Source organism: Coenobita brevimanus, chromosome 69, assembly GCF_032717465.1.
Source record: "Coenobita brevimanus isolate Jiangsu-jjx chromosome 69, ASM3271746v2, whole genome shotgun sequence".
Taxonomy (NCBI): Eukaryota; Metazoa; Arthropoda; class Malacostraca; order Decapoda; family Coenobitidae; genus Coenobita; species Coenobita brevimanus.
This window is the reverse complement of record NC_137022.1, coordinates 7,812,610-7,829,368: the sequence shown is the minus strand read 5'-3', so window position 1 is coordinate 7,829,368 and position 16,759 is coordinate 7,812,610. Positions and strand designations below refer to the sequence as shown.

Here is a 16,759-nt window from a genome sequence, read left to right as displayed (position 1 = left end):
CCAAGATCTCCCATCTTACGGAACGGAGGTACTGAGCGACAGGAACATCATCACACGTACTCGCCAAAAGCGCGGTTTGTTCGACCTGGGTGGCGCAGTTCTTGGGAACATCTTTGGATTGGCTACAGAGGATGACCTTAAAGAAATAAACAAATTTAATAAAATAGCTCAGATACTAACATACCAAGATAAATTCATCACAGGACAGAACTCAGCAATGAAGACAATTGTGAAAAATCTGAAAAAGGCAGAAAACATAGCTCTCGAGAGTGTAGATAAAATAAATGAAATGGAAGGAAACATTACACTTTTCCAACACTTCTCCATCATCACAGAACATATTGACACGATTCTACTACAATTAGACAACACTAGAGATCGTTTCAGGGCACTTATGCAAGGAATTTCGAATGCTGGTGATGGCAAGATCACAATTGACTTACTCCCAGTTCATGAGCTACGTCAGATAATTAGTCAAGGCATACATAAACATAAATTGAAGCCGTTGTTCCGCAGCAGGGAATTCACGCAATATTATCCATATTTAGAAGGAACACTAACACCAACATCAGTAGTAGTTCATGTACCATTCATAACTGAAGACCTGTTCACAGTATACCAAATACATCCCTTCCCCAATAAAAATAACAACACTTTGGTCATCATCAACATCAACACAGACACCGAACTCATCATGGTCTCCAAGAGACGGGACACTGTCACTTTCGCAAGTGAATCAACGTTTGAACGAAAGTGCCGCACATCCTTACATGCTGTTCATCTTTGTCCTGCGTACATTTTCACGTTTCAGCCTACTGATACAGTCCCTTGTGAAATGGCTATCATCAGAAATGACAATATTCATAATCATTGCAACTTCACTTTTGCTCCAGATAAACTTGTACACCATCAATGCATCGGACACTCACAGTTTTTTTATTTCACTCATAACACATCAGTTTACATAGTCTGTCCAGATATACCACCATCTCATTCTTCAGCCTCAGGATTATACATAGCACCAGACTACTGTGCAGTATTTACACCAGCCATGTCTACTTTATCCACCATCAATCACTACGCCATTCTCAATCATACACACAAACATTTCCACCCACTGCCTGATATGGACTTAAACATGAGCACAAGTATTAAGTTGACTTCACCTAAGTTTGACTCTATGCAGCTGATCAATGAAACATTGAAGCCCTGGGAAGATTTGAGTTTGAGTATGTTCAACCCATATTATGTGTATAGCCCAGCACCTACTGTCTTTATAATCTTCTGCATTGTATTTGCAGTACTGCTGTTCGCAGTGCACAGAATGCATGCAAGAATTGCTAATTTGGAGTCAGTATTTAGTGGGGGGAGAGTTAACATCCAAGTTAACCCCCCTGAATGAAGTGTACATATTTTGTATATAGTATTAATTATATATATATATATATATATATATATATATATATATATATATATATATATATATATATATATATATATATATATATATATATATAATAAAAAGAAGAATGACCCATGTATGGCATACCAGTACCATTATCTTTAAATGAAATATTAATAACTCTTACCATAATCTTAATTTCAAACTATTTTTTTTTCTTGCTTGTTTGCATTTCTCTACAATAACCCAAGTACATACTGTATTACAGTTAAATAGTTTACTTTTAATGCATTTATTCAAATATGTATACAACTTGTTTAAAATGTAATATTACTGGATAACTGCTATTTACTATGAATGTTATATGTATACAATATTATAATCAATATTATGTACTAATAGATTAGCATATGTCAATGATAATTGCTGTCGGAGGACCTTCAGCGGCGTGGCCGAGCAATGTTATGAGTCCATATTATATTTACATATCATAATAGATAGATAGATAAATAGACAGATAGACAGCTCTATGCGAGGCTGGGAAAGGGAAATGATCTTGCAAGTTAACTGAGGAAAAGCTGATGACAGATTAGGAAGTAGCAATGATGCAGGTAGTTTGTCAGAGAAATAGCAGGAGAACAAAGCCTAGTGACATACACACATACTCACACACAGGTTTCTGGAACTTTCCAACCACAGTGTAACACACATGACACAACCCCTGTTTCACCAGAATTTAGGAAAGAGAGCTCAGAAGGAGAGAGGCCATAGAATCGGCAGGTAGTAGGGAGAAAGGCTTAGCAACTTGGAAGAGAGAGAGAGAGAGTGAGACAGGGAGGTAGCTAGCGGGACTCTACTTGTACTTCACTCATGTGTGAGAGATTTTGTTAATATTCTAAGACAAATAAAAATAGTCCCATACTATTCTTTACCTCTCCTGTCATTGAATGACAAAAGGGAACCAAGATTTTCTACTTACAAAACTACTCAAGTATAACAACCACTCGTCCACAAGTTCAATATATATATCTATCTATATATATATATATATAATATATATATATATATATATATATATATATATATATATATATATATATATATATATATATATATATATATATATATATATATATATATATATATATATATATATATATAACTTCTACAAGTAACTACAAAGTCTTTTGTGACAGTTATACTCAAGATGGCGTCACAGCTACTGGGCCAGCAGAGGCGTTCCATCCCCACCTGCTCTCCCCTTCTTCGGCCACCTCCACCAGACCATGTCACCCTTGAAATATCGCTGGATGTCCCTCGACAAAGTGAGACATTAACTAGAAGCACTTGTTATCTCTCCTCAGATGGAGTTATTTTGGCTTAAACCTCTCATAAACTACTGATAAGTAACGCCATGCAGTCTAGCTGAGCAAACTCATCAACCACAGACAAGCAACCACCCTTATAGAGCCATCCTGTGTAGTGAACTGATATTCCCCTCCAGCAGACAGCCTCTCGCCACAGCAAGGCACGGGGAAGAGTGTGGAGGTTTGGTTCTCGGATGGATGCAGCATTTGCGTTACTCCACCCAGTTATTAGAAACTAGATTTTACATCGCTCTGTTATGTGGTTATATGGTTATCACACAACACTGTAAATTGTTTCCTAGGTTTACAGGAAACTGTTAGGCTTGTCACTCAGTGTAGAGCCACCTGGAGCGGAAGGAAGAGTAATAAAACGTGACAGGAGTGAAAAATATGAGAGAAGAGCATACACAGTAAAGAATGATAAAGCTGAAGGAAGAAGGAGGCAGCACCACATCAAGTAGAGTAGACTGTACCACCAGTCGAGCAGGGCAGTACTTCCATGGTGGGTGGAAAACTGATGACAGGGAGAGATGGAGCTCCAGTTTCATCAGCACTCAGGACTAATTCCCGACCATCCCCCTTTGCTGAACTTTTTCAGTGTTTCAATAACACAGAGAGTAGGTCAGCATGCTCTCCAATACAAGTTTCTCTAACTCTACAGCATACTACATGCACAGTACACACTACACTTCCTTTTCAAAATTAAAAAGAAAAATGGCGCATTTAGAACTTGCCTCGAGTACTCCAGGGGGGGAACCACAAATGCCCCCACCATCCGCCCCTCTCCGGATGATGACTCTATGAGTTGCCTTGAACCACTGTCTGACTCACTTCTTCATTTCCGCAACATTAGCGGCCTTTCCTCTAACTTTCTGTTGAAATCACCTCTCCTCTTCTAAACCTCACCTTCTCTTTTAAACCCCTTAACCGCAAGGATGTCGAAAGCACACCATGCCCGTCCCGTGGGGATAATCGTGCTCCAACTGACTTTTTAAAAATATTTGCCAAAAACTATATATGCATATGGCCTATATCTTCAGCTATCTCCTGGGATGTTTGTTGAGCCTTCGTCTACTACTGCAGGACTTGTGGAGACTTCGTAAGTTGGGAAACGAAGTCTCCACTTTACACTTCTCGATACCCTGTAATATGGTTACCATTGCCTGATATTATCACTACAAACACTATTCTATGAATTTCAAGTAGTTTGGAATCCATACTCCAAAAAAAAAAACACTGTGAGAGCAATGTAAATTATGAGTACGTGCGAGCTTTCCACCTGTGCTCGTTCCCTGCTGGTATTCTGAGGTGGAGCTGTCATTTATTGTTTATAAACACACTCACACTTTATATTCCTAGTACTTTATTACACTTATATATATATACAATATTTATCCATAAGTTTCCTTCACTACTAGTAGTTTATTTTCACTCCAGGCATTCACTTTCCCGTTCAGTAAACTAGCGTAGAGAGCGAAGCTTTCACTTTCACTGTCATTACTCCAAGTATTTATACTCATATTCTTATATTAGTTATTATTTAATTTTCTATTTACATTTTCTATTTTAGTTACATTATTTACATTTCTATTTTGTTTACACTATGTTCTGCACTGTCACTTGCAGTAACTAAGGGCTCCTTTTTCTTGGAGCCAGGACGAACTTGGGACACTGAAGCACTCGTACTGGGAGTTTCTGTCACCATTTCCTCCACTGGCTCATCACATGATTCACCAGAAAGATCGTAGTCACTGTCCATCATTATAATGGATAAATTAGCCAGTGCACGTTCCACAGCAGAGTCACTTAGTCCCTTACCCCATCCCACACGAGGTTTAGTAGGGGTAGGGGTCACAGGGTCCTTTGCAGTGGGCTCAGAAGCGGCGGAACTGGAGGGGCGCGAATCGGACATGGTTTCACCTCGAAAGATGGCAGTAAACTGAATGATGTGGCGTTATGGGTAGGGAAGGGTTGACAATGTCAGCATCGTGACAGCTGCTAATTTATATGCTGTGAAATGATTGGCAGGAAATCTATACAATACATAATAACTTAGGTAGTTCCAGGTGAATGGAAATATCACTTAGGTTTCTCCCTTCCTTTCTTATATATATTTTTATTACGATAATAGGTCTATCTATCTATCTATCTATCTATAGCCCGACGCCCTAATACCGCAAAGGATGGCCACAGACAAAACGCTTCCAAGTTGCTCTGTCACCCACCATTTGGCTACCCACCCTCCAACTCACGCCCCCTTCCCTCATATCCCTCTCAACTCCATCCCTCCACTTCATCCTCGGTCTTCCCCTCCCTCTCCCCTCCACCTCACCTACATACACCCTCTTAGTCAGTCATTCTTTCTCCATTCTCTCCACATGTCCAAACCACCTCAGTGTATTTCTCCTAATCTTCTCATCCATATCCACATCAGCCCCACACCGTTCTTTCACTTCTTCATTCGTCAGTCTGTCCCTCCATGTCACTCCACATGCTCCTCTCTAGTAACTCATTTCCACTGCTCTCACTCTTGACTTGTTCCTCTCGTGCAAGGTCCATGCCTCACTTCCATACATCAGGATAGGGATCACAGTACTATCATGCAGTGACATCTTAACTTCCATACTCACCTCCCCAGTTTTCATCACTGCTTTCAGTGAACCAGCAACCTTCCTCCTTTGCTGTACCCTTTCATGCACTTCATCCCCCAAAGTTCCATCCTTACTCATCACACTACCCAAGTACTTGAACGTACTCACATTCTCCATATCCTTGCCATCCAACCTCACTGTGCATTCTGTGACTTCATTCTTCTCAAACACCATAACTTTACTCTTGTTTACATTAACTTTTAGATTCCTCTTCCTACACGCTGTCCTAAATTCATTCTCCAACCCTTGCGACTCCCATTCATCTTCACTCAACAACACTGTATCATCAGCAAACAACATCACAGGAAGCTTCCACATCTCACCCTCATTCATTAGAGGCACCCCCACATCCACTGACCTACCTTGCACCTCCTTTACAACCCCATCCATGTATATATTAAACAGCCATGGAAACATCACACAACCCTGTTTCAATCCCACACTGAGAGCAAAGACTCACTCAGCTCACCATCCACTCGCAACGTAGCCCTAGCTCCTTCGTACATACTCTTTACAGCACACAACAATTTCCCCTCCACTCCATATATTCTCAATACCTTCCACATACCTTGTCTATCTATTCTGTCATAAGCTTTCTCCAAGTCCATGAAGGGAGCATACACTTTCTTTCCCTTCTCTAGATACTTCTTCACTAAACATCTTAGAACAAATATTTGATCTACACACACTTTTCCCTTCCTAAATTCCCCTTGTTCTTCTCCAACTAGCTCCTCTGTTATATGCCTAACCCTATCAGTGAGTATTCTACCATATATTTTTCCAGTCACACTAAGAAGGCAAATACCCCTATGGTTACCACATACTTCTCTCTCCCCTTTTCCTTTGTATAAAGGAACAAATATATCAGATTTCCAGTCCTCCGGAACCCTTCCCTTTTCCCAGGCCAATCTACATAACTTCCATATCCACTCCACTTCAATCTCACCTCCGTCCCTCAGCATTTCACTGCACATTACATCTATTCCTGGGGCCTTTCCCATCTTGATCTTCTTTATTGCTTCCACCATTTCCGCCCTACTGATCTCTTCCTCCCTCCTCTCATCTCTCCTTCTCCCAGCCATTCCCCAACCATTTATACTCGCACTGCTCTCACTCTCTACATTCAATAAACTCTCAAAGTGCTCCTTCCATCTCCTCAATTTCTCTCTCTTCTCCACCAACAATCTATTATTTCTATCTTTCACTCCTCTACTATTACCCCTTTCACACTGCCTTACTTTCTTTACCTCCTTCCAAAACATTTTCTTATGCTCCCTCCATTTTGCACTCAGATTCCTCCCAAACTCTTCATCCACTTTCTTTTTACTCTCCTTCACCAATCTCTTCAACTTCCTTCTCCTGCTCACATATACCTCTCTCTTCTCTCTCTCATCTTCTCCCCTATCTCTACTCGCCAGCCATTCACTATATGCCTTCTTCTTTTGCTCCACAGCTTGTTTCACCTCATCATTCCACCATGCTGTCCCATGCACACCCCTACATCTCATCCTCACTCAACAAACCACCTTACACACTGCACCTATCTCTTTCGTGAATATCTTACATATGTCTTCCATTCCTTCCATCTGCTCTAACTCATACCTTGCCAACCTTTCTTCCTCTATGCTCTTATACTCTGCCATTTTCTCACTGTCTTGCAATTTCTCCACTCTTATCACAGGAGCTGTTTCCTCCTGTCTTCCCCTTCTGTCTCTTGAACCATTTTCTTTGCAGCTTTACCTTTGGCCATCACTTAGTGTTGGTCCGAGATTCCATTCCCTCACTCTCTCCACACTCTTGCATCCACCACTTGTCTTCTCATTCGCTCATCCACACACACACAGTCTATCATTGCCTTTCATTCAACAAGTTCACCATCCATTCTCCTCATAACTCTCCATGTATACCTGTGGATCATCTTGTGCCGAAAGTAGGTGTTAGATACGTCATATTTCAAGGGGAAATAAACAGGGAAAATTAGCGAACGAGTGCACTTGGGGTGTTGCCAGGTGATAATTAGCCCATTCCAGGTATATGGCAGAATCAATTACCTTTTCTCTTTTTCTGTTTATATATATATATATATATATATATATATATATATATATATATATATATATATATATCTATCTCTATATCTATATATATATCTATATCTATATCTATCTATATCTATATCTATCTATCTATCTATATCTATCTATATCTATCTATATCTATCTATATCTATCTATCTATCTATATCTATCTATCTGTCTAACTATCTATCTATCTATCTATCTATCTATATATATATATATATCTATATATATCTATCTATGTCAATATCTATCTCTATATATATATATTTCTATCTATCTATATATATATACATATATATATCTATCTATCTATATATATAGATAGATATATATAGATATAGATATATATATATATCTATATATATCTATATCTATCTATCTCTATATATATATATATATATATATATATATATATATATATATATATATATATATATATATATATATATATATATATATATATATATATATATATATATATATATATATATATATTATACTGTATAATAATAAGGCATAGGGCACATTTGAATGAGTGGAAAAATCCGGGTAGGATTTGCATAGCGTGGCGAGGCTGGGCAGGCAGAAGTAGAGGGTAATGGATGGGAGGCAAAGAGGGAGTCAAGGACAGGGGAAAAATGGAGAGATTGTCAACAATGGATGGGAGTACAGATGACATTAGCTATGCTGACTATAGCTGCACACTGGCAGTACTGGCAGGTGATACAAGCCACCACTTGAAAGCTGGGCGAATTAAGGGTAACACAGAATCACAAAAGTGACACCCCGTAGTATGATCCCACGCGCCCCAGCGTCATGAAAGTGACGCCCCACGGTTAAGGGGTTAACCGAGTCTCAGCTGTCTAAGGCAACTGACAGCAAACCCTTTTCTGTATCCCCTCCTACTTTCTCTATACTCATTTCAAAGCCAAAGGTGGCTGTTGTGCATATGTGCGCAACAACTTACCTTGCTCTTGTGTTCCTGAACTTCATTCTTGTGAATTCTCTACACTCTGACTTCGGCTTTCCTGTCATTCTCTAACTAAATATATCTGTGCTGTTTACTTACCCCCTAATTCTACTGACTATCAAAAATTCTTTGAGTATCTTACTTCTACGATGGAACACATTCTATCCATTTACCCTATCCCTGAAATCTCCATTCTGGGAGATTTCAATGTTCACCACCATCTCTGGCTCTCCTCTCCTTTCACTGATCCACCTGGTGAACAAGCCTACATCTTTTCTATCCTTAATGACCTAGAGCAGTGCTTCTCAAACTATCTTATGTGGCGGACCGGCAGTTTTTTTTTTTTTTTTTTTCAATGTGCAAGCGAAGCAAGCCAATCCAAGGGCAGTCATCATTGACGTAACAAGTCTTCCCAGTGTGCCATTGACCAGTACGATATTTGTGCCATATAATTAATTGTTTACGATCCGAGACATTAGTAGTAATATTCATTTATACAGGAAAAATATAATGAATAGATAATAAAAGTAAGTTGACCTTTTTTTTTTTTTTAATTGATTTTGTAAACAAGTAATTCAATATTACAATATAAATAAAACCATTATTAACAAATCAAACTAGCAAAGCCTTATGAACAAATATAAGCATGTGTATGAGTAATAAAACGAAAAATTATAATGAATAAAGTAGCTTGAAAATTATATATTTTTCTTATTTCAAACCCCAATGAATAAATGTTAAAATACAAATTTGAAAGGAATAGGTAACATTAAATTTAAATGAATGATTATTCTAATAACACAATACACAGGCAATGCAAAACCTTAACCTTTACTAATGTGAAGGGTGAGCCTGCTTCTTATTTATCAACTTATCCAATCGTGGTTCAATTGAGGACAATGCCACTCGCAATGGAGAATGAATATCCATACAATTCCTGTATTTTGTCTTAATGACACTCATTGTTGAGAAGCCAGTCTCGCAGAGGTAGGTTGAAGGAAAAGGGAGAAGAGTTTTCAGGGCAATTTCACTAAGCTCAGGATATTCTGCTTTCACTTTTATCCAAAAGGAAGCAAGTGATGTTGAAGTTTCGAAACTTGTCTTCAATCCTTCGTCAGCAGCCAGCTCCAACAATTTATCCTTCATAGTGATACTTAGGTCGAATTGGATGCATACGTTTAATGTTTCCAAAATTAATTAACTACCATACTGAATTCTCATTCCAATTATTATTATTTTTTGTGGGGGGATCTCATGCGTATTCAGTTCACTGTTTTGCTGTTCATTATATCGCATTCGTTAGTTGGATAGCAATGACTTTTAACATGAGTGAGTAAATGAACAATGTAGCCATAATAATACAAATCTCCGCGTACCGGCAGACGATGGCTCGCGTACCGTCACCGGTACGCGTACCACACTTTGAGTAGCACTGACCTAGAGTAGCTTGTACAGCACCCTACCCGTATCCCTAAAAGCCATGGAGAGAGCTCCAACATACTTGACCTCTTCCGTACAACAAATCCTTCTACTTACACTGTTAATCTTTTCTCTCTGTTGGGCTCCTCCAATCACAACCTTATTACCTTTACCTGTCCTATCACTCTGGTACAACCTGTGGACCCTCCACAGAAACGGTGACTGTGGCACTTTGGAGCTGCAGATTGGTAGGCCCTCAGGCAGTACTTCTTTGATTTTCCCTGGAATGATTATTGCTTCCATGGCCGGAAGCCATCTGAGTGTGCCTTGCACTTTACAGAGGTTATTCTCTCAGGCATGGAAGCATACATTTCTTTCTCTTATCCTATGAGTAATGTAAGAAAGCCTTGGTTTAGTCAAGCTTGTTCTAATGCTGTCTGCAACAAGGAGAGGGCCGATAGAAGGTACCAGCGCCAACCCACTCCTGAATCACTTCTTTTTTATGTTTCTGCACGGAATCATGCTAAGTCTGTTCTTCGCTCTGCTAAAAATAATTTCATCTGCATTATATGCTCTCAACTCTCGAACTCGAAATCTTCTTGCTTCTTCTGGCACCCACCAAAAACCTTTCTAACATCTTTACCTCATCATCTTTCTCTTCTCTTATCTACTCTGATGGTTCTGTAGCTATTTCTTGTACTGATAAAGGAGATCTCTTTATTCAGACTTTCTCCTCCAATTCCACCTTAGATGATTCCGGTGCTGTTCCTCCATCACTTCCCCCTTCTGACTTCTTCATGGCTGATATTAAAATTTCTTCAGCTGATGTATTTTCTGCCATCACTGGCCTCAGTACTAACAAGGCATATGGGTCTGTTGGAGTCCCTCCTGTTCTACTTACACCCTGCCGAGGTAAACTGTTTTGCCTTTGTCTTTCAACTTGTATCTTTCCTTCTTGCTAGAAGTTTGCTCTCATTCAGCCAGTCTCAAAGAAGGGTGACTATTCCCAACCCTCTGACTATCGTCCAATTGCTCTAATATCCTGTGTCTCAAAAATTTTTGAGTCTATTCTTAACAGAATAATTTTAATGCACCTTTCTTATCACAACCTTCTTTCTGATCGTCATTATGGGTTCCATCAGGGACTCCACTGGCAATCTTCTCATCTACCTTTAAGACTCCTGGTCATCCTCCTTTCGGGACTTTGGCGAAAGCTTTGCCATTGCACTGGACATCTCAAAGGCTTTCGATCGAGTGTGGCACAAATCTTTAATTTCCAAACTGCCCTCTTACGATTTCTATTTTTCTATCTGTGCCTTCATCTACAACTTCCTTTCTGGTCGTTCTATAGCCGCTGTTGTAGACGGCCATCATTTTCTCCTAGATCTATTAACAGTGGTGTTCCTCAGTGCTCTGTCCTATCACCAACTCACTTCCTTTTTATTCATCAATGATCTTCTAAGCTGGACATCTAACCCTATCCACTCGCATGCTGATGATTCCACCCTTCACGTTTCCATTTGGTTCCCGCAACGTCCATCCCAGCAGTTACTTCAACAAACAAGGGATGAGGCAATTGCACTCCTAATGTCTGACCTGGCTCGTATCTCTGACTGGGGTCAAAATAATCTTGTTGTTTTCAATGAATCTAAGATTCAGTTTTTACACCTATCAACCTGACAGAATCTTCCACAGGAGTACCCACTAAACATTAATAATATCCAGCTCAATCCAGCATCATCCTTGAACATGCTTGGGGTTTCATTCAATTGGGATTTATCTTTGAAAGATCATACTACATCTCCTGTAAAATCTGCTTCCAAGAGATTAGGTGTGCTATGCAGACTCTGTACCTTCTTTTACCCTGCACAGTTGTTGACTCTATACAAGGGATTTATTTGTCCCTGAATGGAGTACAGCTCCCATGTGTGCGGAGGCTCCCCACATACAGCTCTTCTTAATAGGGTGGAGTCAAAGGCATTTTGTCTCATTAACTCTGCTCCCTCTTACTGACTCCCTTCAACCTCTGTCTTTTTGCTTCACTGTTGCCTCTTTATCTCTTTTCTATCACAACTTCCATGGTCATTGCTCCTCTAAACACTCTGCTTGCATCCCTCCACCTCTACTACGGGTGCTTAACACACATCTAGCAATAAAATCTCATCTCTCTTCTGTCCAACTCTCTAATCCAAGAGTTAACCTTTACTCCCAATCCTTCATTTATGCAACAGGTCAAGTTTGGAACTGTCTCCCTCTGTCTGTATATCCTACTTCCTATGATCTCCAGTCTTTCAAACGCAGTGTGTCCAGGCATCTCGAAATGAACAGATCTTGAATTTTGCTCTCTTTTGTATTGTTTTTTGTTTTTTTCTTAGAAGGAACTGTTTTGCGGGCTCGTAGCCTTTGGTTCGTTCTTCCTCGCATAAAAAAAAATAAAGTGAGTGGATGATAGCTGCCACCACATATCAACAGCCTCTCTGTCTTTAATAGCATATACTGCCACACAATGGTTGAGTGTCCCCATATTAACCTGCCACGTCCTGGCAGATTTTTCACCACTGACCCCTCCCAATCCTGGCAGATTTTCAAAAAATTGTTCTTTCTGCTAAAACCTCCGCTTTTTATGAGAAACATCGGAAATTAAGAGAGAAAGTGCTCAATTGAGTTTAGAAACACCAAATATAGATAACAGTACCCCAACCTTGGTACCATGTTCTCTCAGGGCAGGCTCCAGAAAAGACGTTTTCTTGGGAGGGGTAACCATTCCAAACCACTCATTATACGTAAATATTTACTTTTTAGTACGAGTTTGTATGTTCTACAAGAGTATATTGGTTTTCACACAATAAAATATGCGATATAAGAGTTGTTCACTCACCAAAAACATCAACATAGGCACTTTCCTTTACGACATTACCGCCTCATCACTTCTGCTTGTTTCTTCCTCTGGCTTCTTGCTTCCTTTGTCCTCCACCTCAAGAATCACTTTTGCCTTGAATTTCGTCATTGGAGAGACTGTTGTGTGACATGTCTATACTTGCCAGGTCACGGCTAACAGGTGAGTTGCCGAGAAAATGGCATGTGAGGGGGAAGGGGGTGTCATGTGGGGCCAGGCATTATCCCCACCTACCGTTGGGTAGAGGAAGGTCTCCCATACATGCCAACCAAAAATCACCTGTGAAACTTAAAAACTGTTCAAATGATGGACCTCACAATTGCAAAACATATGGATACGTTGTCGGGGGTCACCGTGACAAAACATGGCAAAGTATCCATACATTGTAGGGATGCCTCAGGTAAAGACACAGAGGCAAAGACATGGCAGTATGAAAGATTCACAAATTAGATCTGCTGAAGTGTGTGTGTGTGTGTGTGTGTGTGTGTGTGTGTGTGTGTGTGTGTGTGTGTGTGTGTGTGTGTGTCTGTGTGTGTGTGTGTGTCTGTGTGTGTGTGTGTGTGTGTGTGTGTGTGTGTGTGTGTGTGTGTGTGTGTGTGTGTGTGTCTGTGTCTGTGTGTGTGTGTCTGTGTCTCTGTGTGTGTGTGTGTGTAGATAATAATCATAGCAAGGAGTTGGGATTGTAGTTGTAGACTGGCAAGGCACCTCTGTCACCAGTAATGTGGGCTGCTACCAATATAAAGTCTTCTGACATTGGATAGCTCGTTGTAAGTTTTATCTTGAGGTAGGTGTTTCTCTGTCTTCCTTGCCCCTCCATCTATCTTGTATCGTAAGTGAAGGTGAAGTACAGACACTCTGGGGTTAAGAGGTTTTTATTGTAATGCAGATATGTGATGGAAAGCTTGACGTGACCCACGTATTGTCAGTGTGACGGTGAACCTCCTACTGTACCCTATCTCCTAAGCTTCCTTCTCTGGTCACTCCAATCTCTTTTTGCCTTCTCTGGTTCTCTCTGGCTCTCTGACTCTCACCTCAGATTTCCCGAGATATATGACTGGCTGGTTTCCGGCTGGGTTCTGTGTGTGTGTGTATGTATGTATGTGTGTAATGTCTGGTCCATTGCCATCACGTGAACTAGCAGGTTTTCATCAGTTACCCCATGTCTTTGATACATCACAAAATTCTAGACCATCTGGTATATGTTTGCCGTATATTATATGCTTGCATTCTGGGCTAGGAGATGTGTATGTCTCTTCCTGAACACCAAACATTACATAGTGTACTAGAGTTACATACTGTGCTATGACATAAATGCATATAACTATTATATGCCTGTAACTATTTTATACTGTGTTATGCCATTAATGCCTATATTCCTGTTTCTTTCTTTTCTTTCTCTTTGTTTTTTTCTAGGTTTAATTTTCAGAAACTCATCGGTTCTTGGCAATACAGGATTTAAGAGAGGTAAGAATGAGGACCGAATCCATTACTTAGTGTTTGGTTGAGCTGACCTGTTCCTGTGCCAACAACGTATTGGTCGTTCACAGAACTACCTGAATCACCAAACTTATAAAATTTACCAGCTGACTACTATTCATAGTTGAGAAGATTGTGACAGACAGGGCTTATAAAATGTATTTATGGCAGAGCTGGGCACCGCAATCTAAAATTCAACTGCGGAATTGCAATTCCGCAATCTCTGACCCTTACCTTTTGCTACCGCAATTCCGCAATAAACTTGGAATGTGAAGTTCCGCTACCTCAATACCGCAACCGCAATCCACGTTCACAATTTTCAATACAAAGTGCACAGACAGGGGGAAAATCGATTGGTAATGTTCTGAATTATTGTATTTATAATCTACTTATGACATTTATATATTTTAAAATTGTCGCAACTACTTTAGGGTATTTACTGAAAACTTACCCATTACAATTATGTTCAGAACCGAAATTTTGTAAGGTACTGACGTATACTCAGGTGTATATCCATCACTATTTATTTTGTATCGGAGTTAGGACATACCATGAAAATCTCACAGTACTACTAATAAAATAATATAATCATATCCTTTATTACAAAAATAATGTTATAATGAAAAGAAATAGCCTTTCTGCCACTCGGGAAAATCATCTGACCAGCAACAGAATCCAATCCAAAGAACTTAAATAGATAATTCATAGATATGTGCTTACTACAGCAGATATTACCTCAGTAAGACCATTAAAAAAAAATAAAAGTATTTTTAGTGATCACCATTACATTAGTCCTTAAGCTCGTCATCTGTCAAATTGTGGAACCATTGTGTATGGTTAGCTATGCATGCCATAAAATTTACTGCCACACTGGCTCATAGTATATCGTATCTTATTATATCAAATAATTTTTAATGGTATTGCCCATCCCTATTGGTAACTGATGCAGTGACACCTAGCCCGCCACCGCTGCTGGCCGGGAATCCTATTCAAGCTTGATATTAATGAGTCATGCTGTAGCCTGTACTAACCGACATCGACTGCCATCGCCATGTGGGAGATTGCACACTGGATTGCGATAGCGGAAGTACTTCCGTAATGCAATACCGCAAGCTAAGTCTATAAATACTAAGTCGGTTCACTTTCCCTCAGGATGCAGGGAGGCATGGATTGTGTGAAACGTCAGTTGGCTTAAGTAACAGAAAATATATAAAAGGGCAGACTCAATCATTTATAATAAGGGAAAACGAAGAAGGGGAAGAATGGCAGACTTGTTTAACTGTATAACATAGAAGTAGGTTCCTTCACACCCCTACACCTTCCCTCACACCCCCATACCTTCCATCACACATTTCAGTCCCTTCCCTCACTTCCAACTGAAAATGTGTCATGATCTGGAGAGTGCAGCATACATCCACTCACCACCACTGTCAGGGGTCAACTGAACTTCAGTTTCATGCCAGCTGACGTCACTCCAATGCTCCGCCCCCTGGGCCAGCTTGGACCCGTTTTAGATGGACGTGATCCGACTTGGTATTAATAGACTTAGACCGCAAGTTTCGGACGAGTTTGCCGCAATCGCAGTTCCACAACTGAAATCATGCGGTCCACTATTCCGGAAATCGCGGATTGCAAAAGTGGTTGCAGAGGTGCCCAGCTCTGATTTATGGTTACCTCATTCCTTAATATCTCTTTTGTATCCTGCCTGCTTTCAGTGACAGCATCTCAGTTCTGTCATGTCCACTGTTCTTTCGTCCTATTACAAAATGCATGTTTTATGGTGCCTATGTTAAGAAACTGTATTTAAAAGTGATAAGTTACAGGGGATTGTCTTAGCTAAAAAAGAAGTTACTAATCGCAGTTGCTTATGTCAAGAGAGACTGATCAAGATTTTTTTTCTGATACCAGGCAAGCTTCTGGTGTATGGTATGTTATATAAATACTTTTGTGAGCTTAAGTAGCCATCATACTTTACAGGGGCTGAAACTATTTTATTTTTCTTCATTTCAGATGTACCACACCTACAAGAACAGTCCCTGCTTTGGCCTGTATGATGGCTTCAGTCCCGCGCTGATGGTGTGTGATCCGGACATATTCAAGAACATATTCGTAAAGGACTTTGATAATTTCATAAAAAGGAGGCAGTTTCGTGCAAACCAACCCGACAGCTACATGAGTGACATGCTAGGAAGTAAGAGGGATCAGGAGTGGAAAGAGTTGCATGCTGTCCTGTCCCCGACATTCTCCATCGGGAAGATTCGAAGGATGTTCCCACCTGTGTGCAGTATTGCTGACACATTTGTATCATCCTGCCTTAAAGATGCAGAAAAGAATCTGTCTGTTAACATGAAGGACAAAGCCGGACAGTTGAGCATGGACACTATCACATCTTGTGCATTTGGCATCGAGTGTAACTCTCTCACACAGGAAAACCCTATTTTTGTCCAAAAAGCAGAATCTTTTTTTGCTACATCATCACTATAGGTATGGAGGCTTC

General features: G+C 40.0%; 1 protein-coding gene across 1 annotated transcript; it reads left to right on the top strand.

Moving 5' to 3' along the window:
* Positions 1-2,609: 2,609 nt before the first annotated feature.
* On the top strand, positions 2,610-16,746 carry LOC145406124 (lithocholate 6-beta-hydroxylase-like). Its single transcript, XM_080277324.1, has 3 exons — positions 2,610-2,727; positions 2,907-2,950; positions 16,273-16,746. Exons 1-3 carry the CDS (start codon positions 2,610-2,612, stop codon positions 16,744-16,746), a joined length of 636 nt encoding a protein of 211 aa, XP_080133450.1.
* The last annotated feature ends 13 nt before the right edge of the window (positions 16,747-16,759 follow it).